General features: G+C 35.4%; 1 protein-coding gene across 1 annotated transcript; it reads right to left on the reverse strand.

Annotated features, from left to right (window-relative positions):
* Positions 1–1,643: 1,643 nt before the first annotated feature.
* Positions 1,644–17,700, reverse strand: LOC110098620 (adenylate kinase, chloroplastic). Its single transcript, XM_020825502.2, has 7 exons — positions 17,384–17,700; positions 17,047–17,142; positions 4,506–4,634; positions 4,282–4,416; positions 3,753–3,899; positions 3,561–3,635; positions 1,644–2,008 (listed from the first exon to the last, which is right to left on the reverse strand). The coding sequence occupies exons 1-7, from the start codon at positions 17,627–17,629 to the stop codon at positions 1,889–1,891; spliced, it is 948 nt and encodes a 315-aa protein (XP_020681161.1). The 5' UTR covers positions 17,630–17,700; the 3' UTR covers positions 1,644–1,888.
* Between the last annotated feature and the right edge of the window lie 8,363 nt (positions 17,701–26,063).

Raw genomic sequence — 26,063 nt, forward strand, 5'->3', positions numbered from 1 at the left:
CAAATTCAGCTCATTAGGACGGCAAATTATTAGGCAAAACCGGTCACCAGACCTAAATTTGCGTCCAGATTGATGCACTTTTCATGCTCTTTTACTGTGCTTTTGATGTATTTTTGCAAAAAGGCAGCTAATACACAATTTTAATTACATATTAGTTATTTTTTTTGTTGAATATTTGCAAAAATAAAGCAAAAGCGCAATAAAAGCACAACAAATATCTTATTCATTGAGTATTTGTTGCGCTTTTTAAATACTCAATAAAAGGGCAGCAAAAAGGTAGCTAATATACAATTAAAGTTATGTATTAGCTGCCCTTTTGCAAAAATACATCAAAAGTGCAGTAAAAGCGCATTAGAAGCGCAAGCAATCCGGACGCAAATTTAGGTTCGGTGACCGGACCTAATAATTTGCCCATTAGGACAGCACCTGAACCAAATAGCAAAGACAGAACCATAGGAACTCATCACCAATCAACAGAGCTAGCCAACGAAAAGGCATAGAAGAAGAGAACAATCTATCAATTGATAAGAACCAACAAAAAAACAAAGCCAGAACAAAAAGAGCCCAATAACAAAAACCCAATAACAAAACAAATCCAGCAGCCAATAAAATCAGACAAAAACCAAGACAAGAGCAGGAAAAAGGCCACAATAACAATCACAACCTAAACAAGAAACCATTTAACCTCAAGAAAAAATTTCCAAGACGAATCCTTAGACAGAATAGCCTGCTTGATCAAACGAAAAACAGAATCCAAATCTTTGCAATTACCAAAAAATCTCCTATCAATCCTTTCTCTCCACAAAGAATACAGGGAACAACAAGATTCCGAAAAGAACAAATTTTTAGTATTATTCGACATATACTTAAAGCTCGAAATTAAATCTAAAACTTGAAAAAAAAAATTAGGCCAAAAAAATGATTTAAATCATGAATAAGCCTTAAGTGAATAGAAAAAAAGAAAAACGCCATTATGGTTTATAAATAGAAAGCCGTAAACCGCGACGTAGCATAGACTCAGGCATCATTTTTTGATTTGTGCTCTTCCTTTTCAATCCTTCTAGAATAACCTTATTACTGTGACCCCTAGTCATGTTCCAACAAATGGAACTGGGCAGTACAAAGCCAAAATTTTAATCCTATTTTATGAAGCTCATTATCGATTTTATTCTAAACTAATCATTGTTAGAATTAAAACCAAATAGAAATTAAACCAGCATTAATAAAACTGTGCATGCCAAATCATTCCATTCATATTGGTTTTAGTTTGATATTTAGGCTTCGTTTGATATATTTTTTTATTGTTTTTTAAAATGGAGTTTTAGTACAAAAATTAAATTTTTTCTACTAAATCTCCGTTTTAAGAAGCAATAAAAAAGACATCCCAAACAAAATCTTAATTTGCCAGTAAAACCACTATAACAAAAAATGCTTTCATTTATTTCTATTGAAATCAATACAATTAATTAGTTCATTTTGATTTAATAACAATTAGCATATTAAAAATCTAAAATTAACCAACAATCCCAATCAAATGGACTTAATGTTCATGCATCCCTTACTCCATTTAATTTGAAACCAAATCAAATGTTTCATGCAAAAGTCAAAAATGCCGAAGAAAGCAAGCGTATTAAGACTTTCCAGGAATAAGAGCCAAAAGTGGAGAGAAATAAAAGGAATAGGTGTTTTAGAGAAAAGAAATTCAAGAACTATACATCATTAAAACGTCTATCTCTGTAAGCTTTATCAGCTTCCCTGAAAAAAAGTTCTAAAATATCCCCTGATCCAGCGACAGGGTTTAGTAGAAGTTGACTTACAATGCTCAACTCCAAGCTCCTTGCTTGTTAATTAGATGCGAGAACTTTATTGCTTGTTGCTGGCAAAAAACCTAATACGCCTTGCCCGCAGGCGTGGATGATGAATCGGCCTTTGATTTCATCTCAATTAAAAAGGACAAATGCCTGTCTATTTGACCAAAAACTTCTTCTTTTGATAAATCTCCATTTACCTAAAAATATGGAAAAGACAAAAGGCCTGAGCACATCAGGGAATCTTTCATGGCGAACAAATAGTACAAATTAATTTTGATTCATGAATCGATTTATAAAATCGTATAAGAAGAAGAATATACCATGAAACGGAAACCTATAATAAAAGATGAAAAAGAAAGATATTGTCCAACCAATTGTAGAAAGCCTGCAGTTTTGTTCGGACTATACCAGCTAGTGGAAGGCTTCCCAGCCAATTACTTGTAGATAGTTTCCAATTTTGTTCGGAATCCATAGAAACAGGTACACTGCTGAAATTTTAAATTTTCTGTTACTATCATACCCCTACATAATGGGATAAAAGTTTGTTGTTGTTGTTGCTGCTACTACAATACACAACAACAACAACATCATCAAGTCTTTATCCCACTACGAGGGGTCGGCTACATAAATCTTTTTTCTTCATTGTGTCATGTTAAAAGTCAAATTCTCATTTAAATCTAATAAAGAAAAGTCATTAGTGGAATGGAGTAAGTGTGTGTAAGCTAAGGGAAGAATAATTAGTGCCCAAGAGAGTCTCTAATTATGTTTACAAAATATTACCAATTTTGTCTAATCTTTAATTTATCTTGTCTTTGTATTTTGAATTAAAATGAAGTTTTCTTTATTTATTTTATTTGCGATGTCTGGCTAAATTCCCATCTAGGCGTATGGTAAGTTGAGAAACATGTTTGCATAGATTAAATTTCATAACTTTGAATAATGTAATCTTGTTTCTAGTTCGTTCCTGCTTAACTTAGTTTGTGTATAGGCCTTGCACAAATTTAAAACTTAGTGTGATCTATGTCCTTTACAGAGGCATAGTGAAATCAATTATGATTAGAATAGATATCTAACATGCAGAGATACATGGTAGATAGAATTCTAGATTCATTAAGATGATAGAACAACTATAGTGAAGTGAATTTTTGCTAAGAACTCAAACAAGGTCGATAAAGATGAGGAGTTACATATGCTCTAATGCACTGTGCAACAATATAGGAGATCAATCTTTGTAAGCATGAACTCTTAACTATCATAAGTTCAGATTCATTTAAAGAAATTTCTTTTGATAATCTTAGTTGTTCACTTACATTAGTACCACCACTTGATTTTTGCAATAAGTTAAAGTTAGCAAGGCTTGTAGGTAAAAACAGCCAATGACAAGAATTCCAACGTAGATAAAAATTAGTGAAAATCAGGTTTTTTTTATTTTCAATTGTTAATGTATAACATAGTAGTTCACAAAGCTCATATCCATCTTTTTATATAATGGCATCCTGAAAGTGTGAAAGAATTTAGAGCAATCACATCAATTAAAGGTAAAAATCAAGTTTGAGATTCGACATCCTCCGCTTTTGGACTATATTCTGCATCCAGCTAAATATGATTTCAAATCATATATACACCAATTTAGAACATAAGAAAAATCACACGAGAGACTAGCGGTGCAATCATGCAAGGTTTTTTTAATAAGAACCACTAAAATATGCCTTGTCTACAATGTCAGTCACAAAATATGTTTATATGCACCTTCACAGTGATGTCGTTGTACAAAGCGAGTACAGATTCTACGTTCTGATGATGAGTTTTCAACCGCAATTTCACCTGTAAAGAAAAAGTCCAAAAAAGAAAACTCTGACAAGATGGCATAAAAGCCTCAAAATTCCGAAGACCGCCATTTTTCAACCAACATATACAAACTAAACAAGAAATCTACAGTACCTTTTCTTCAGTATCATCAAATCGCTGCACCAGTCTAGCAGAAATTTCTTCATTTTCAGGAGGAGAATACTCCAAATGGTATATCTTTCCACTAACTGGATCTAGGCGTCTTCCAACCACTCTTTCAAGAAGGGCATCTTCATTTACCTATTGAAAGTACTTTGCATCTAAATTTGTTTCTTTTGGGGCATAAAATAGGCAGGCATTCATGACTACGATCAAAATCATCATCAACGTTTACCCAAAATATTTGGGCTTACCTTGTTAATGGTTGAATACTTAACCATTCATTCACGTTTAGTTTCCATAAAGTTCAGTTTACCGAAATCTTTGAATAACTTTTTTCCTAATATTTCAAAATTAATTCTAGAAGCTTCATGATGCTTTCTTGTCTCTCTAGTTTTCATGCTTAGACTATCTTAGTTTCTTTCGCTACATTGCAATCAGATAAAATACACGAGATTTATATTAGTGCAGAAACATGTTTGTCGAATACAATTTAAAATGGTACTTCCTTTGAAAGACTTACTTCAAGAAGAATGAAAAGGTCAGGCCGAATGCCTTGATCTTCTAGAGCTTTTGCCTGAGATAAGCTCCTTGGGTAACCATCTAAAAGCCAGCCATTTTCCTGGGCATCTGACTGTAACAGGCGTTCCTTAACCATCTGGAAGATCAAATCATTTCTGATGAGCACAAACGCTGGACAAAAAAGACGTTTCAGAAGGTGAATACAAAGGAAAATGGTATCCATACCACAACAACAATGTCATCAGGGACCAACATTCCCTTCTCCATATATTCTTTAGCTAATTTACCATTTGAAGTCCCTGCTGCAATTTCCCCCCGCAAGAGATCCCCTGCTGCAACATGTACCAGACCATACTACACAGAGAGCATTAATCATCAATATATTAAGTCAACTTTTTTAAGCAATCGAATTTACATTTTTTTAAAAAAAGAAAGTTTTAGAAAAAGGCCAAGTAGCTAAGGGCTCGTTTAGTTGCTTATAAATTGAAGACATATTTTAGAAAATGTTCATTTTCATTTATTTTGATTATGAAAATAAAATCAACAGTTGATAGAGTTTTGTGAAGGTTTATGGAGTTTGAAATTGACATTGGTGTCTGAGTACATCCATCCAAAAAAGAAATGTAACAAATTTCTACGCTTTTCAGAACATGATTTCAAACTTCAACCTACCAATTGAGAGCTCTAGAGAAAAACACGTCAAGAGCAATAGCTCCTGAAACAAAAGGCTAAAATACAAGATTGCAAAGCAACAACAGAATAATAAGAGATGAAACTATGGCCACGAAATGGTAGATGATGAAAGATGAAGAGGAAGAGTCCGCATAAGCCAAGAAGACCAAGCCATGATGGAAGCCAACCAGCAACACATTAAAATCACCAAGTAGGTCAGAGTAGTCATAAAATAAATCCTGCATGAGATCAAAGAAGCATAGAAGACGACTGGGTACATGTTACCACCTTAAAAATTCCTTTGAACTGACATTCCCTTCAATGAAACACATCAGTGTTATCTTCATTACAAGGTCAAGCCTCTTCTAGGCATTCAGCCATAGATCTTTCATAAATTTTCTCCTACGTTTTTGTTTTTTGTTTTTTTTCTCCTATGTACAGTCAAGGGATAGTGGTCAAAAACACTATGTTAATTACATGAATCAACTACCAAAAACTCATCTTCTAAGGCTTCAATATTCTTAGGTTTTACATGAGAGATAAAAGAAGATTGACGATCCCTTCTCTAAATGCGCTCTTAGTTCTAACGCCATCAGATGAATCCTCCATGATTAATTTCTTACAATGACTAGAAGCATATTTCCACTCCTTAGGTAAATCACATGTATGGCATGTCTTTTTGTTAGCTACAAGTGGGTCTAAACTTAAACTCTCTAACCTATCAATTCCTTCATCTATGCCCTTCATCCTGGGTAAATCTAAGTTTTTCTCATCAAATATTATATGAATAGATACTTCAACAATCAAACTCTTCTTATTGAACACTATATATGCCTTGTTGCTATTTGAATATCCCAAAAACTCCATCACATCTGTTGACCCGTATAATACAAAAAAAAAAAGAGAAGAAAATCAATCAAATCCCGGGACCTTACCTCCGCACGTCGTCAACACCTTCACACGTCGCTCCTGCACGATCCCTCACGCGACATTAAGTAGCCAAGGAAAAGAGGCCGAAACTCTCTGATTCTCTCGTTCGACTCTTTCACTGACTCTAGCTCTCGCTCTGCCCTCTCTCCCTCCGACCCCCTCTGCTCTATCCGACTGTGCTCGTTCGACGACTTTCCCTTCCCTTTGGTTCGGAAGCAACAACAGTTTGATCGGATGAAACGACGAAGGCTCGTCGCTCCTCGGCTCCTGCGTGTTGTTCGACTTCGCGCCTTCAACGCCTTTCCTTCCCAACTGGATCGGAAGTCACAGCATCTTGATCGGAAGTAACAATCGGGAGCTCGCTTGCGGGGATCGTAACTTTCTCCCTTCCCGTCGTTTCTTGAGCTCCTTCGTTGGTCTTCGACTTCGCTCCCCCGACGTCATTCCATCCTGTTCGACCGGAAGTTACAACATTGTGATCGGAAACAATGGCAGGGGCCGCTCGCTGCGAAGTTAACGATCTCCCTTTCGCTCGCTGTCTCGGCCAATCACCGTAGCTCCTCTGCCCGATCCCGTCGCTACTCCGGCTGCTTCGTTGGTGTCCGACCTTGCTCCTTCAACGACACCTTCTGTAGGATCGGAACTAAGACATTTTGATCGGAAGCTTGAACGGGAGCTCACCGCAGTGAAGACAGTCGCCGACGACTCTCCACCACCGGGTTCCAAGGTATAAATTTCTGACTTAAATCCCGTCCTCGACGTTTGCAGCGGACCGGGGAACCACCTATACGCGCTCTTGTAGCACGGTAGGAGGGAGCCCGGTGCGAAGCATACGACGAGGCGGGTAAGCCCTATACACGCTCTAGTAGCGTGGTGGGGATGATTCCCGACTTCGACCTCGACACCAACACCACCGACGACTGCTACGCAAAGGTATGATGTTCCAAATCCCATTCTCGACGTTTGCAGCGGACCGGAGAACCACCTATACGCGCTCTTGTAGCACGGTAGGAGGGAGCCCGGTGCGAAGCATACGACGAGGTGGGAGAGCCCTATACACGCTCTTGTAGCGTGGTGGGGAGTCACTGCTGTTCTGGTACGTCACTGTTGTTCTGCTGTACGGGTACTGCTGAAGGCCCCATACACGCTCTTGTAGCGTGGTGGGATGAAATTTTGTACGGCCGCGGTGTCCAAGGACACCTACCATACACGCTCTAGTAGCGTGGTGGGAAGGCCCAGCTCCCCAATTTTCCCCCAAACGGGGGATATGCCGGGGTGCTGCCGAAATTTTCACTGAAATGTACAAAGACTTGAACAATTTGAAGACATTCTTGGACAACAATGTAGAAGACATGTACTTGAACAGAAATGTACGGGACTTGAACCAAATGAGCAGAGGACTTGTACGACGAGCATAGGACTTGTTGATTTGAACCTGAACAAAATTTAAGTGATTTCTAAAGATCAAAACCAAATGAGATAAAATCAAATTGAAATCAAAATCAAGTCAATACGAACATACAATTGAACTCAAAAGACTTCAGAAGATCCTGAACAAACACTTGAACTTGTACTCTGAATTCAGAACTAGAACAAGATGTGGACAACAAGAACTTATGCATTTGAACTTGAACTGTACGACGCCAAGTGAAATCCAGATTTGCAAGCATTTGATTCAAATCCGGATGAATTCAGTAGGATGATAAGAGACCTAAATGAATGTGGGAGACTCATACTGAGTTTGAATCCAAGTCTAAATGAAACTTAACCCGAACTCAGGCTATACGACATCAAGTGGGGACTTGTGAACTTGATGAATTCAAGTCTGACAAATATCCATTCAAAACCCAAAACTCCACAAAATAAAAAAATCCACAAATCCCAAAAGTCCAAAAATATTTAAAATTGAAATAAATCCATCAACGCAGTTAAAGCAAAATCCATTCGCCCTCCGCAACAGTTTGTCGAGGCGGATAAATTCGAATAAACTCTAGCTCACAAAGAGCCGAATGCCTAGTCGAAAATATCACTAGGATCCATTCTCAAACAATCTCTTGCCAGTAAGGACGTGGTACGTGTCCTCTAACCGGCAGTTTCGCCGCCAAATGGCACTGCAGGTAAACGGTTATGACCCGGGGCCCTCTGAACCGAGTGGTTTTGCCGCCAAATGGCACCACGATATATCGGTTATGGCCAGAGCCAATACGCTCCTTAATGGCGTTAAATCCTTGAGATATGAATCAATAGGATATGATTGATAGGGCACAAAGCCCTCTGCGAGCTAAGGTGGATTCAAATTTGTCCCCTTAGACAACATCCAACCCAGGTCTACAAGGTCCCCTTGGACGAAGCAACCCATGGCTGCCGACAAGGATCCTTCTGTCAGGTTGGGTCGACTACCTCCTCTGACTAAGTAGACCAGGGACCACGATGGCCCGGGACGACGGAACCATGGGATCTTGATCGGACCCATCATCCATTCCCCCACCATCCGCTTTAAGTGCTAGATGGTGAAATTTCTATTTTTAAATATAAAATTTTCCCAAATATCCCAATCCAAATCTTCAAAACCCAACTCTTCAATTTCCAACCATTTTCCAACATCTGAAATCTATGCTGCTGCTATATGCCAGATAACACGTATCTCTATACGAATCTGATTGATGACTAGCCTTAATCGAAAGTTCTCTCTCGTGATCGGGAGGGGTAATTAACTATAGGGGCTTGCGCCTATAGGAAACCAGAACTCAGATCATAAAGTCCTCACAAAATGAGGGCGAAATCTCTGGGTAGTGTCTTATCTACAAACCCATCTGCCTTCCAAAATTTACCTCGGAACTTATCCGTTAAAACTCCCCTCGACAAATAAAAAGAAATCGCGCGGCGGGGAGGCCGAGGCCGAATTTTCGGAGCCCACAACATCTTGTGTGAGATTTTGTCAAACTCTCTGGACCATTGTTTAAGATGACGCGTTTATAACCAAAGACATGAAACTATGACACTAATTTTCTTATCCTTCAAGATCTCATGTGGTTTTTTTGGAAAATAATATTTACCCTAATGATTACATAAGATGTGTTATTCCTTTTATCCAAAAATACTTTGGCAAATTATACTCATTCAACATGGTTCTGGTCATATCTAATAGTGTCCTATTTTTCCTCTCAACTACACAATTTGTTGGGGTATCTTAAGAGCTAAAAAAATGTATCTAAGCCCAACTTTACAAAATTCTCAAACTCATCTTCATTATCACTCCAAATTATCATAACGAATAACTCTCTTTCTCTTTGGATACATTTTACAGAATTAGTGAATTCCCCGAATACATCACTCTTATTCATTAAAAATGCTACTAACGAGAATCTAGTAGTCATCTACAATGACATACTCATATTTTGTTTCGTCTAAGCTGATAGATGTGATCAGTCCAAAAAAGTCCAAGGGATGTAAAAAATTTCATTCTTAGATAAATGACGAGTAGATTTGCTTTCCTCCTTAGAGAAATTTAACTTGGGTAACTTTGCAAGAAAATTTTGTTTGAATAACTTAACTATACATATTGGCATGGCAAAAACACCTAATAATCATAGGCATCAAACACCTTTGTTCAAGCCGATTAGTTAATTTCAGGCAGTTCGTTTAGTACGATAGTAATATCGTCCAGAACGATTAACACAAAAATCGTGATTTTGTCTGGTACGATCTTATGGGATGACCAAATTGTCCCTATTCTTACAGTACGATAATGATAGTACAGTACAAACAACAATAATTAATTAACCATAATTTAACTACCTGATTACGGGGGTTAATTTTAGCAAGATTTCAAATGATCGTACAGTATAATTATAATCGTATAGAACGATTATTTCAAAAATTAAATTTAAAATCTTACTTAAATTACACTGGGGGCTAGGGCTTTCAAATCGAAATAAATCGTACAGTATGATCAAGATCGTAGAGTACGATTAGTTCACAGAAATTAATATTAAGAATTAGCCGTTAAGCCTATTTTCAGATAATAGATTATACAGTACGATTGAAAATCGTACAGTACGATTTGTTAAAAAAATTAACTTCTAGAAAAATTTATCTCCCCCTGTGTGTGTGCATGGTCACCAAATTTGCATACTTTTTAGTAGCCAGACTCAAAAAATGCAAAATGAAGAAAATAAAAATTACACTCTTTCACGTCTTATTCTACCCAGTTTTGAATCTTCAGCAGTGTGTATTTTACCTGAAATGTTAGTGCTCATGGACAAAAATAACATCTAAAATATTCCAGGAAGAATGTAATAATTTAGTCAATATTATTTGTCATCATCAAAATCAGAGTCTAGGGATCTTAGATTGCAACAAAATTTAATTTTATTATTTTCTTTCAATATTTAATTGTAGTGAAATTTTTAACTAACCAATCCATTCTCAAGATGATGTCAAATGTTTTAATAGGCACTATAATCAATTCTGTTGAAAATTTGTGTCCCCGAATATCCAAATTCATAAGACACATCCTATTTGCAGCCAGACTATCCCTCATCGGCATCATAACACACAAAGTAGGTGTAAAACATGCAATCTCCACAGATAAATCAAAACGAAATTCTTCAAAAATAAATGAATGTGATGCACCAGAATAAAAAAGAACTCTGCCAAACTTAGTAGAAATTAAAATATACCTGTGACCACCTCTGAATTATTGGCCTTTTGGGGTGTAATAGCAAACACTCTAGCTTTCAAAGGTTGATTATCTTTAACATCTGATGCTTCTCCTTTTACTGAACTGGTGGTTTTCCTTGCACTGCTAGCCTTCCTTGAAACTGAGTTTTTCCTGCCTGATTGCCTTCCAGATATCTCTTATGTAGTGTATGTTCTTGATACCCCTGATGTCGATATGGCATGGCATTGATTCTTCTCTCTTGAGGGCAATCCACCTTGCGATGCCCCAACTCACTACATCTGAAACAACTTCCAGATACCACCTAACATCGCCCAAAATGCCGCTTCCACACTGCTCACACAAAGGTTTTTCAAGCTAACTTTGCTTATGTTTATCATCAAATTTTGGCTTCTTATTTCTAAATCGATCATCTTTTTCAAACACCTTCATCTTTCGTAGTTGTTGTTCCCCGTTGGGCTTAATAAAATTTAACTCATTTTCAATTCTCCTGCCTCTCTCCCTAAGACTGAGAATTCACTGATATTGCCAATGCGAGTCACAGCTGATCTCTAAGACATCTCAAAAATATGTGACACTTCTCCTCCTGAGTGTTAACATTGTGTGGGGCATAATGGGATAAAGAAGTGAACTCAACTTCGTATTGCATAACTGTCTTGGAACCCTGAGCCAGATTAAAGAATTTGTCTTGCAGAGTTAGTCTGGCTGAAGGAAGAATGAACCAATCTCTAAAAACTTTCACAAATTCATCTCACTATATGCCACTGATAGGCATCTGTCCAAAATTTTCTCTATGCTGCGATTGCCACCATCTTTCTGCTTCTCTTTCCAAAACAAATGTGGCCAATGGTACTTTCCTATTTTCAGGATAGATCATACAATCTAGTATCTTCCATTCTTCCCTATCTTCAACAACTATTCCTCAGTCATTGTTGGATCACTTGTACCTTTGAATGTTGGCAGTTTAAAAGTCTGAAATAATTTCAAGTGTCGATCCTCTTTACTATCACATTCAATTATAGGTCCACTACTAGTAGAAGATTTCTCTATAGATGCTATTTGATTTACCACTTGTGAGATCAATTGCACAATATCTTAAAGTTCTTTAGATTTATTTCCCTCATGCATTCATGTTTTTGTTTCTGGTCTGGAAGACTGACTAGACATTCTTTCTGGTAATTTCTTAGACATAATTGTCTATATGCATATAAATAATTCATATAATATATACTCATGGTAATGGTAATAAATATAATCATTTTAAACAGTAAATAGGCCTATTAGACAGGTATATTTATATTGAAAATGAATGCATGCATAGCTCTATTCAACCTATAGCTCTGGATACAGCAGATTCATTATATCTCATCCTACTTCATTTTCTAAATCTAATTATACTTCCATTTGATTTTGATTTAGGCTCTGATATCAATTTCTATTACATCCCATTTTGGCCCCCCCAACTAGGAGTGTAACAGAGAAGAAAAATCGAAATAGACTCCTTACTAGCACTCATTCTGAGCCACTTCTGTCAAAATCAAGTGAGTATAAAAAAAAATCTATGTAAATTCTCCTAACATGCCAACATATTAAGTTATATACTTAACAATAGAAAACATGCAATGTACATTAATTAATATCAAATATAATCAAGGTAAATACAAAGCTCTACTAAAAATTTTAAAATTTACATACATACCCAAAATATCCAAAAGTCTGAACAGCTATCATTCAAATGTCTTTTTGGATCACGTTATATACCCAAAACATATTTACAAAAAAAAGAATAGCCACCTCTTTTTTTTTCTGCATAGTTAATGCAATCAAGGATTATCATTCTATGTTTTATTTTTCAATATTTTTTATTTTTCTATGTTTTGGACTCTATGTAATTTGTACTCTATGTTTTTTTTTTTAATTTTGGTTACCCTGTGATGGAAGGTAACTGATGATCATGTTAGGTTGGTGCTCTTATGTATGTCTCTTCCTATCCCTCACCTTGTTTCTTTGTTTTTTTTTCCTAGGTGGGCTGCTAGTTTATACCCTCGTTGGCCTTGTTTTCCTCGATTTTCCTCCCTAGCTATTGTCCCTTCAGTTTGGGCAGTTGTCCCTTCGATTTTTGTGCCCATTAACTATTGTATTAATGCCTCGTTTACCCCCTAGCTGTTGTCCCTTTGGTTTGGGAAGATGTCCCTTCGATTTTTGTGCCCATAACTGCTATATTAATGCCTCGTTTACCCCCTAGTTGCTGTCCCTTCATTTTTTATGCCCATTAACTACTATATTAAAGCCTCATTTTCCCCCTAGCTGCTATCCCTTCGGTCCCTATTTATTGCAGTTTTCAAGGAAATTCTAGTGGTTTCTTGGGTGGTGCTTTAATTACCTTGCATTAAATATTTTTTCCCTTCTCCCCATATATATAGTGGTTGTTTTCTTGCAGTTGGGAGAAGTTTTGGTAAAGAATTTGCATACAAACCTGCAGGTTTTTTAGCTTGCGAGCTAGCCTCCTTTCACATTCCCCTCTATTAATTCGTCTTGTTCTTCTACCTCTTCTTCTCTATCAACGATTCCCGCCCCATTTATATCATTCTTCTCTTGTGAGCTTGGTGGTGTTTGCTGCCACATTTTGGTTGGTATTTGCTAGAGGAGTGTGGACTTGAACCGGATCATTTCAGTAGTGGATTCCATGTTAGATCTATCCTTTGAGCACCTATCCTTTATATTTCGAGCTTTGCATGTGAGGTGACCGCTTGTCAGTTGTTCTGAGGGTGGCTTTGTTGTTGTTTCTTTATGTTTACGGATTTTATAAGCTTTTTTTTAGAACTTGTTCCTATATTTTTAGAATGTTTCTGTTTTACTAAAAGGAAGAAGTTTTCTAATTGCTTTCCTAAGTGTTCTCCATCAAATGTTTAGAAACTTAGGTTTCAGTGATGAATTCTTCCACCATACTCCACAAGTGGCGACACTCCGTGTCATGCCCATGATCCGTGTGAAAGGCATAGTTTTGAAAATTAGGCCGGAGTGGTGGATTTGACCAGTTCAACCACAAATCAGTCATATAGTCGGTTCAACTCATCTTAAAAATCGTCTATGCAAATGATTTTGTCGGATCAGAACTAACAATTCAACCGACGAACCATTAAACTAGTCTCAATTTCATAGAACCGACCAATTCAATTGATATCCTATTTAAATAATTAAATTAATTAATTTAGTATAAAGTATTAAATTAAATATTAAATATAATAAATTAATTTAAATTTAATACATTTTAATTTTATCAAAATTATTATTTTTATTATGATAACTTATAAACCAAACACCAACAAAATATTTGTACATGTATTTGAAATATATATTGATATTTTTACATAATTATTACATCATTATTATTTCATTTATTTGTTATTTGAATTATTTTAATATTTATTACAACATTTGATTCAACCCCAGTAGAACCATTGAGCTTTTGAACCTCTTCTTTTTTCGATTCGATATCTGATCCAATTTTCATAATTTTGGTGGAAAGTGCAATACCTTGAGATGTCGCGGGTGTTGGTAGTTACTTTCGTAAGAGGCATGTGCTTGAAGAACTTATCCTATATGGCCTCTATGAGTTCGGCCATAAACAATCTCAACAGAGTGTAGGTGGTATAAGATGGAGGTTAATGGTTGACCTCTTCATGAAATGGATGAGTGTCAGAAGTGAGCTCCACTACTCTCGATGTTAGTAGCACTGCTATCTTAAAGGGCCTCGACTATATGGGCGCCCTCTTATACTATAATCCTAGTGATCATATGGCGAGTTTAGTTTTTTGTCCCTCCTATCCCTAGGACAAATTCTCACCTTAGGCCGATCCCTTGATGGCAAGTGGTAGGGAAGATTCAGCCATTCGATTGTACTCATCGGCAGTGACATGACTGTTAACAAGCTCAAATAGTTTAGCGAGTGTCCTCGGCTACTGCAAGCCGAGTGCATATCTGAAAGGACCTTCCCTCGTCCTTAAATTAAGGCAGCCTAGGAGACTGCTGGCTCCAAGTCTTTTATATCCAACATTTCTCTATGAAACTTCACAATGAAGCTCATAAAAGACTCTATAGGCTACTGCCTCATTTTCAGCAGAGCTTGCAAGTTCTTCAAGGTCTCTAAACGCTAACGAATTTTGTAATGAACATTTGCTTGAATTCAAAGTAGGAGATGATTATTCCCATAGGAAAGTAAGCAACCTCAATGCCAACTTCTTTAGTGCCATAAAGAAGAGACACTTAAGGGCATAGTCTATATCCACCAAGGAGATCATAGTCTCCAAGGTCACAAGATGGTATGTGGGATCAATCTTGCCTATATATGACTCCAAATGAGCATTTTGAACTTGGGAGACAACTTGGCCTCAGAGATAACCCTAGAAATGGCTTTAGTTAGTTCGGGTTCTTCCTTCCTATCTCGCCTAGTCAGTGAGTTATAATCTTTAACACTCGTCCAAGTGCAGGTGTAGTTAGGGATGGTTATAGAGACGAGTGCGCACTACGAGTATCTTTGGCATGCTACCTAGTCATAGGATCCTTTGGGCGTACAATCAGCTCAAGCTCACCGTGGGAGGCTGCTCAAGGCATCCAAAATTATCTTCAACAATTGCTCCTCCATTTCATGTAGATCACAACGAGTGGTGAATTCACCATTTTCATGTTTACAAAAGGCTCTCGCTAAGGTGCCTCATTAAACAAAGCATGTCTTCTTATCACTCACATCAATCCACACTCATCCCACCTAAGAGTATGTTGAATCCATATTTGTTTAGTGTATAATATTCAACATTACTAGCAAATCTATTTGATGAGTTGAGAGCCAATTGATGAGAATGGACAATAGAGAGTTCAGAGAGAATGAGAGTAAGCTAGTTGAATCTCCACTATCCTAGTTAGAAAATATAAGAAGTGACACTCACGAGTCCCAAAAGATCTAAAGATCCCAACTACTTTTCATCACCATTTATTTTTACGGTTTTGAGGACTACAAAAAAGTCATATAGTTAAATGCAAAAATGCATGCTACACAAAATACTTGTGTAAAGTAACATGTTAATCTAGGACATGGGTCATCTACTGATTGGTTGCAAGAGGACGAAATCAACGGTCTAGTGAGTTGTTTGTCATTGAGCAAGCTCAATAGAGCTGAGTAGATGTAAGGTTAGTTTGTGAACGAGACTCGAGAGGAGATGGACCCGTAGCAAGCAAATTGTCTTATTAGGCCGACGACTGACGTAGGAGGCTCGAGGTCGCCTAATCATGAAAGGCGAGAAAAGGTGTTTGCAAGGGTCAATAGTCCCTGGGCCAGATAGTAGCAGACAAATGGAGTGTGAAGTCCCTATGGTAAGCGCTTTCCTGTAACTGAGTCTGACGAGTTCAAAGGGAGAAGATCTAACTGAGATGAGAGTCGATCTATTTGCTTGGTGAGGAACTTCCTCGTAACCTATTTTAACTCTCCTAAAATTGATTAATATAACAGCGTAGAGTGAACTCCATGGCAAATGTCGGCGAGTGATGCTCTTCCTTCTCCTTTGGCAAATTTCTTCACTAGGATTAAGTGAGTCCTTTGAGGGATCTGCTCCTAAAAAAGAATACCCTTGTCATGACTTGATCACTACCTATTAAAACACCTGAGAAGGGAATTATGAATATACAATATCTTATAATACTTTAATTGTAGCTTAGTATTAGCATCCATTACTTCTATTCTCATATATAGCATGCTTTACTCCCAAACAGGATGAGAGTGAAGATTAGATATGAAAAACGATGTGTCTAAGTAGATGTTAGGGGTTAATTAAAAACCAACACATAAACTGGTGGTATGTTCACTTGGTTTCTTTTGGATAAAGATTAATTTTACCACATCATGTATGACCAATTTCATATCCAGACCTTTTAGGAAAAAGGGTTTAGTTTAGTAGACATCATCATAAAAAATAAGAGAAAATCTAATACATCTTTCTTAAGCTATAATATAAGAGCTTAAAGTTTTAGGCGACAGATTATATTGAGTGATTCTAGTAGTTGCTTATCACAAGAAAAGTATTTTTAGGAACCACAAGCAAGGGTTAAAGAACTTCTGAGTTTTTTCATTTCATTTTTCTTAGACCAAGTAAAATTTACTGCATGCTAATGTTTCTTACGATTAAGATAAAGCATAGCTGAGATAATTGAATTCTAAAATGCTACGAAATGTTTATGTAAGGGAAAAAATGGGTGAAGCTGCTCTAACAAAAATTTTGACAACCTGGGTTTTAAGACATGAATTTGTTCGGAGAATAGTGAAGCACATCAGTTAATGGACTATTCCAGTATTGCACTTAACTCAAAAAAATCCAAGGGATTTGAAACCCAACCCCATCAAATTTTGGTCCCGATATCATTACCCATTGTTTCTTCTTATGTTAGTAGGTTTTGAAAATTTTCAAAATAGAATTAAAATTTTAAACCTACTTTCTTCTTGATCAGTTCACATTGTGTTCCCTTCCCAGATGCAGGAGGCCCCGATATCATGATCTTCAAAGGCTCCGGCTTCGTAGCAACAGAAATCTGAAATTTAACAATAACCAGAATCAACCACATTTCCAGCGGACAGATTAAAAGATGAGGCATTTAAAATTAACACTCCAACGACACAAGCCATGGGAAAGGAATAGAATTAATAAATGGAACTTTAGTAATTGAGCAGCCTGAAGAAAAAAACTCATAAAAACTATATTTTTCATCCCTTGAAAACACTCAACACTGGAGAAATTGAAATCCAAACTCAGCACAGAAGAAGAGAGATTACCCATAAATTAGTACAATTCAAGCCACTCCTGGGAAATCCAAAGGAGTGGCGGCGACGGGCCCCATTACTGAGATGAGAAGAATCACCTGACGACCGTAGCGTATGGGAAGGAGATGATAAGCCATCAGGGGCCTCACCAGCCATGGAGGACAGATTCGGCATAGTAGAAAGGGGAAAAGTTGAACGAGGAAGCGAAGGATTTATTGCAACTACCGAAGAGAAGGATGGAGTCATGAAAGATGCCATCCCTTCTCTCGCTTCGGAGTTGCCCCTTTTCCGGCGAACCGGTATTTGAATTCCTCAACGTGGCATAACTGTGATGCAAGCACTCCCATTAAAAGGCGAGAGTTGTTGGCCAAATTATTAGGTTCGGACATCTAATAAAAATTTATCATGTAAATTATGTTTTGAATGTGTGCTTTGACTGTGATTTTTTGATTTAAAGCGCAGTCCACGTGACAATTTTTTAGTGGATGTCCGGAGTCCGGACCTAGAAATAGATCTAATGACCTGACCTAATAATTTACCGTGTTGTTGAGGGCAAATTATTGGGTCAGGTGACCGGAGGCCAAATATAAGTTCGAATATCCAATAAAAATTTGCCGCGTCACCTTGCGCTTTAGTTGTGCTTTTTGACTTGCGCTTTAGTTGTGCTTTGGTTGCACTTTGGTTGCGCTTTTTGACTTGCGCTTTACCTGCGCTTTAGTTGCGCTTTACTTGCGCTAATTTTAAAATAATATTTTATTAATATCCGGACCTATTTCTGCGTTCGGTCACCTGACCCAATAATTTGCAGTTGTTGAGACCATTTTGGTGATATTTTTTTAGGGGTTTTTACATACATATCACTATATAACATTCATATTAAATATTTAATATCTAAAACTTAAATATTTCATATATACCACTCAAATACAAAATTAAACTAAAAAATGCCACTCAATTTCACTCCGTTTTTTTGTCCCCTTAAATTCAGAAATCCTTCAACTTCAAAACTCAGATTCAAATCTACTTACTAAAATTTGGACTTTGACATTTCACCCCCAACCCAACTGGTATGGTGAAAGAGTCAAGAAGCCCTAACCCAACTAGTAGGGTGAAAGAGTCGAGCCGATCTGTTAAAATTTCTTTCTAATTATGTAAACACTCATGTTGAGTATAAACTCAACATGTTGAGTTTAAAAAATTCAAGGAAAATCTATCATTTTTTCAAACATTTCAAATCTTTTTAAAAAATTATTCAAATTAACTTTGATCGTCATTGCTATATGTTTCCTATATATTATCTTGTAGTTTAACATATACGGTGTCAATTCAAAACATCAATCAAATCCTGACTCTGACATTTCACCCTAAGCTAATCAGTGTGGTGAAAGAGTTAAGTCAAGTTTCCCCATATTTTCTCTTTAATCTTGAAAACCTTTATTTTGGGTGCACACTCAAATGTATTGAGTCTCAAAACCAGATAAAGTTCTGTCAAATTTTTAAACTTCAAGAATCCCTTTCAAAATCATTTGAATCCAAGTTAATCGTCATTGTCATATATTCCTACCATACCATCTTGTAGTTTAACATACGCAATGCAAATTCAATATTTTCCAAAGTCAATTTTATCCCTTGATTTTCCCTTCAAATTTGTAAACCCTCAAGTTGAATCCACATTCAACGTGTTAAGTTTCAAAACTTAGGGAAAATCTCATAATTTTCAAAAAATTCAAATTCCTTTCAAAACTCTTTCGAATCAACTTCGATCATCATTGCTATGTGTTTTCATACAACTTCCTCTTGTAGTTTAACGCATGCAATGCAACTTTAAATTCAAACTCAGGCTTCGACATTTTGCCCCCAATTCATTTGGTTAAGCGAAAGAGTCAAGCCAAACTCTTAGAATTTTTCTATTAATTTTGTAAACCTGCACATTCAAGTGAATCTCAATGTGTTGAGTTTCAAAATTTAAAGAAGATCCATTCAATTTCAACTTTAAATTTGAATTCAATTTCAACCACAAATCAAAAATAAAATTTAACCTTATGTCCAAATTTGATGTCAAATTTTCAAGTTTGACTTCAATTCCAATTTTAAGTTCAAATCCAAGCTTCGACACTCCACCCCCAAGTTGATTGGTAAAACAAAAGAGAAGCTAAACTCAACAGTCAATTTCAACTTCGACTCAAAAGTCAATTCTAGCATTAAGTTCAAGTTTAACTTCAACCTCAAATTCAAGTCCAATTTCGACTTCAACTTCAAATCTAGGCTTTGATATTTTACTCGAAATCAGTTGAGGGAGTGAAAGAGTCAAGCTCAACTCTTAAAATCTACTTCTCAGTTTTGTGAACTTTTATGTTGAGTGAAAAATAGTAATATATCTAATCACTAAACTATATTACTTACTTTAAAATTCAAAAAATAAATATTAAATCTATAACCTGTGAATTTATTAAGCAATAATAAGGATGACTAATTAACATAATTATTAGTATTTTTTAAAACTAGAATTATAATCTTGATCATTTTTACTACTTCTAGATCATGATGTATTATTCATTTTACTTAATTTTAAATTATCAATTTTTTACTTTGGTTAATTATTTAATTAGCATCGCAGCAACATCAAAGGCATCGTTAGTGCGCGATAATATTGACATGGCGATGCCAACTTCTTTGTTCGACAGCGCTATGTCAAAAAAAATAGTCAACTTTGTAGTGACATGCTTATTGTCTTCAAGCATTTTTGTGTCACAATCTATCACGACTCAGTGCAAAAATTATTATTCTAGCATCATAGCATTCGAAAGTCAATAGTGCTACAATGGAGTAACTTTAACAGCCCAAGGACACAACATAACAGTTAAACGACATAATTGTTCATTGATCAACTGATACGCATCACCAAGAACGAAAATGGAGCCAAAGAATAGCATAACAATGTTAGTTCATTTTTGTGCACAATGATGTCGACCATTCAAGATCCTTAATACAAGTTGGTTGCTTCATATTTTTTTATAAATAGTCTATGTGATATGTTTCTAAAAGAGTTTAGTCGCTTAAATAATTTCAGTACAATTCAGAGTGCTTCTTTGAATTTCCCTTATGGTGACAACTAAGGGAATTTAGGGAAGTACTTGATACCATAATTAAAGTGTTTAGCTTGTATTTGTGGAAGCAATTCTATAAGTAAAAAAGGAGTGTAGAGGAGATCCATTGAACCATTCTTTTGATATATCTCTATTGTATTTTCTTTCTATCATGTTATTAATAAAAATGAGTTTGCTTAAAGTAAATATCATTTTTAGTACTAATGAGTGATTTGATTATTTAAATTATTAAAATTATATTTTCAATATTACCATATCTTAATTTAATACACATAATATCCATATGTGTAGTTAAAATTAGGTGTAATATGAAGCCTTGATGAAGGAAAATAGACATAACCAGGAATATTGAATTAGTATGTGACATACCTAGGCATAGGATATGAAATATACAAAATTCTTAAGGAATAATATAATTGTAGGAAGTCAGTGGATATCCTTTGTCCCTCCAAGCTTGATAGAAATCTAGGGATGAATATTCTATGAATAACATCATAATTAATTAAAGAGATTCATTAGGTAAAATATGTTATTTATATTTATCAATAAAAAATAATTTATCCATATAGTGTATCAATTATCTTTATCTAATTTTATTTAAGTGATTGAATCTTCACAATAAATATTTTTATTTAAGTTGGATAATTTTGCGATTAGAGTAAATAGTAGTAGTTGATTGTTGGAAAGCATACTTCCTTGTGGGTTCGACACTCTACTATATTACTATATTGCTTGACTCGATATATATACTTGCATATGTTAAGTGGGGTTTGTTAATTTATATCAAAGGGAACCTAAGCATTATTTAAAGGAGATAGAGTCTAAAGCATATTTTTTATAATTCAAAATTAAACTCCACCATTGCCCCCATAATTATGTATCCCAATATCTCTATCGAGCTTATAGGGGTAAAAAGGATGTCTGCTGATCTTATATAGTTATATCATCTCCTTAAAAACCTATCATATTTTACATTATATGTCTAGGTATGTAAACATGTTATGTTAATATTCCCACTTGTTCTTGCCTTCCTCCATCGAGGCTATATATTACACTAGGTTTTAACTACATATATGTCCACTATTTACATTAAATAAAGAGCAAATTTTATTAAAAATATCATTTAACTTTATGTACAAGAATCTTTATTACTACTTAATATATTGTCTATATCATCAATCCAAAATTAAAAAAAAATAGCCATAAATAATATAAAAGATAAGCAAACTCATTTTCATTAAAATCATTGAAGAATAAAAATACAATAAAGTGATTTTACAAAGAACGTTATATTTATATCCTCTATACTCCTTCCTTAACATACAGAGTTTCTCACATAAGCACTGACTAAAAACTTTAATGATTGTATCTAGCACTTCTTAAGTCTCTCTTAGGATTGACTATAAAAGAGATATAAAGAAGTACTTTAAAAAAAGTATTGAAATTAGACAAGTGACTGAACTTGCCTACAAACATAACATCAATGCTATTTATAGAAAAACACAAAAATAGTAGGTGGTGTTGTGACACTTTAAATAGCGGCACTATGGTGCACATACAATAAATTAGTGCTTCATTGCTAGAATTTCTACACCACTACAACATTTGATGAATGGGAACAGTTACATAGTGAATAGTCACGACTCTTCACCTACAAATCGTGTCCTTTTAAAGTTATAACTGCTACGTCATGGCACTTTTGACTTCCAAATGCTTCGGTGCCTAAGTGGCATATTTGGCACCATGGCGTGATAGATTGTGATGCCACAGTGCTTGAAAACAGTAAATAGATTCCAAGTTAACTATTTTAATTTTGTAGTGCTTGAATAAAGTGAACATGGTACTTCCATGTCCCCATGTGAGTCCTTGGAGATGTGGAAGATGGCACTGCGGCATGCTATTGTCGTATGTTGTGGCGTTGTACTCTACTTTATATTTTCTATTATTTTTAGTTTTTCTTGCACATAAACAATTGAAACAATACATTTAAACTGATAAAATACATATAAAGATATAACATAATTTATACTTATCAATACTCTGAACATACTCTGATAACTATGAAATCCCTATGTGCATTCTGATGAAATAAGAAATGCATGTGTAAGTGAGATTATGATAATTGGCATCTCTGATATTACTATGAAATCTATCAATGATAATATAAGCGATAGCTCTAAAATTAAGTACACTATGATAATCCTAAGAAAATAACTCTTAGTACTCTATGTATTCCTTAATATTTGAATAATACATTTATTAGCAATTTAAATGGATATTGATATTTATTATGGGCTTGTGAAGGAAGTCTACTAAGTTAATTGTGGTCACCCTATGAATTTTTGACATTTCATAAAAAGGAAAGGGTCCAACTGAGTAGAAAAGGGTAAAGATAGAGTCATATGAATTAGCATAATTAAGGTATTTTTCTAACACAGTATATTTCTTTTAATGTTTAGAATTCATTTTCACTATATTATTGTATGTATAAGTTTTGAATAATGAAATAAATTGAGATTTATTATATAGGATTTTATTGTTAGCTCTCATTTATTATAATTATATGAGTCAAAATGTAGGATTAGGACTTCAATCCTTCCATTAGATCCTATTACATTACACTATAACTATCCTTTTTGGTATCCACTAATTCAATGGCATATCCTCAAAATTAATGGGGAGGTTCACTTTCCCAAGACTCATAATGTTGCTACCTATAGAAGTAGGTTTAGTAGATCTTACTACCATAGTTAATAGTGTGGAAATTGCCTTTGTCACCTCAGACTCAACTTTTACTCTCTTCATAGGGGGAATGATAATGGGTTTTGTAGAGTTCTACATGGATTAGATACAACTTTAGCCAATTTACTTTACAGGGGGTTGCTTGCTCCTCATTTTCCCTTATTACCTCTCCAAGGTCAAAAGTCTTCATTTTTACTAATTTTAAACTAGAGAAGGCTAACATGATAGAGTCCATTCTTATCACACTAGCACATATATATAGCTCTATTAAAAACTTAAAAGAAAGAATCCCAATGCAAATCGTCTACTTATAAAGATCAAACATGAGTGGCATCATATTACCATCATTATGAGGAATCTATGCAACAATCAAGGACATAGTAAAACAATAAAATATTTTTGTATTTTTTTTTCCATAATAGTTTGGCAACCTTATTTAAAGTTCTTTATTGACTCACTTATCATTTCCATCGCTTGTTCTCCTAAGGAAGAAATTAAACACTCACTTGCATTTGCAATTTAAAGTATTAAGTAGATTGTCTTAGTGTCATGTTATAAGAACTTGTACTTAGTGGTCCATATAAAGGAGCTTGCTCTAAATAACATTGACCCAATTCAAAATAAAGCCACCACCTACACAAACATTTAAGGATCCTTGTGGATCACACATCCTGCCACTCCTCCCCATGTGGACAAGCTGTCAAGGTTACTCACCCGCACCTAAGGTGAAGTACCATTAATATTGCTCATCACTTTAGCTATAGGAAAGTGCTTACCCAAGAACTCTATGCTTTCCCTATTACACCCAACAGACGGTGCAACCACCTTTCTTGTAATTCAAGCTCACTTGTGTTCAATTCCTAAGCAACTTGGGGCCTAAGCAAATGTCGCTAGATCGAAGTGCTCGCTAATATGAATCCCTTGCTTTGGACTCATTAAATGTCTCAACTTAAACCTACTCACACATATGTAGTCGACACTCCTGAAATTGCCCCGAGGTAGATAATCAAGACCATGAAAAGTAATATCCCCTTTAGCCAGCTCAAGTATAACATATGTATAAGGCTATTTGTTTTAAGAGTTAGTAAGCCATATATATATTTTTTTTTCATTAATTTATAATTTATGTAGTATTTCTTGTAGCCTCGAATTCTTATTGTTGCAGATTAGAACATTTATAACGCTAGAGAGATAAGGAATCACACCACTAACAATAAAACTTATAAATAGTCCATTTGACCATCGTCGCCCTCTAACCACCACCGCCTGCTTACTATGATCCTTCTGACCACTTTCACCCACTGACTATTGTCCATCTAACCACCCTCCGACCACTATTTCCCGCCTAAGATGGTCCCTTTGACCTCCCATCACCCGCCAACCACGATCCCTCCAACCACCGTCGCACGACTACAGTCCTGCTAACAAAAAAATATGTCAAAAATGTTTCATCTATTTGTGTGTTAGATCTTCGTACAAAGCTAGGACGTCAAACATTATATTTCTCTACCACCACGAATGTCCCAGTTCACAACAAGATTAACTAAAGTAGATTCACACATACATCAACACTCAAATCCAAGATCTCTTAATTTATAGACAAAGCTCCCAACCAACAGATCAAAATAAGCTACATATAGGTCGCAATTCTTTCATCAAATTTCACTAAGCTAAAATAACCAATAGGGCAGGAGAAAAAAATAGTAGCCCACTAATTTATATTTATATAAAATTTTTGAAATAAAATAAACATAAGATAATGATATTTTGTCGAAAAATTAAAATTTATTTAGACAATAACAACAAAACAACTATCTAATTAGAAAATAAAATTGATTTTCTTAATCAAATATCATACCAACAACAACAACAACAAGCCTTTATTCCACTATGTGGGGTCAGCTACATGAATTCTTTTCTTCATTGTGTTATGTTAAGAGTCAAATTCTCATCTAAATCTAAAAAAGAAAGGTCATTTCTAATATTTTCTGACCAAGTCTTTTTAGGTCTACCTCTACCTTTATTAATATAAGTCAAATCTAATACATCTACATTCCTAACCGGGTCATCGGAAGGCCGCTATTTTATGTGACCAAACCATCTAAGGTGACTGTGATGCCCCAGAATCAATAGTGAAAGGATTCGTCTGACATTCTGATCAAACTCCATTCCAGTTGCCAAGCTCTGACCTGAAAATTTTAACCACATATAATGAGCTTACAAAGCCCAGCAGGTCACCAAAGCCTACAACTGAAATCAAAGCACGGCGATGCTATCAATATGCAGGTCAATCAAATCGAGTCAATCAATGGTCAATGAGTTTATGCAATGCGGAAATCCAAAGTCAATGAAATCAAGTCAATGCAGCGGAAATTCAAATCAGTAGTGCTTCTAGTCAATATCCAATCATCGTAGCAATGTCTATCAATCAATACGTACAATCAGTTCAATCAATCGTGTCGTCTAATCAATTCGTCGAATTTCTGTGTCAACTAATAGCAATCAATAACATCAATTAATTCAATAAGGGACTCGTGTCAGAACGTACTCTTGCAAATCAGTCAATCCAATTATTCAATACGATTTACTCGATATCAATATACAATATTCATGACACTACGACAGCTTCAATAATGATGACGTACGATGCTACAGTAGGAAAATCATCTCAATCAATAAAGCACTTTCCAATCAATTATATCTATCAGCAGGGAAATCCATCGAACAATCGAATCATACAATGGAATCATCAGGTCAGTAAAAAATCAATACAATCAGCTCCATAAAGAAATCTATTCTACGATAAACCAAATCCATACGACAACAATCCACTCAATCAATCA

The sequence above is a fragment of the Dendrobium catenatum genome, unplaced genomic scaffold, assembly GCF_001605985.2.
Source record: "Dendrobium catenatum unplaced genomic scaffold, ASM160598v2 fragScaff_scaffold_124, whole genome shotgun sequence".
Classification (NCBI taxonomy): domain Eukaryota; kingdom Viridiplantae; phylum Streptophyta; class Magnoliopsida; order Asparagales; family Orchidaceae; genus Dendrobium; species Dendrobium catenatum.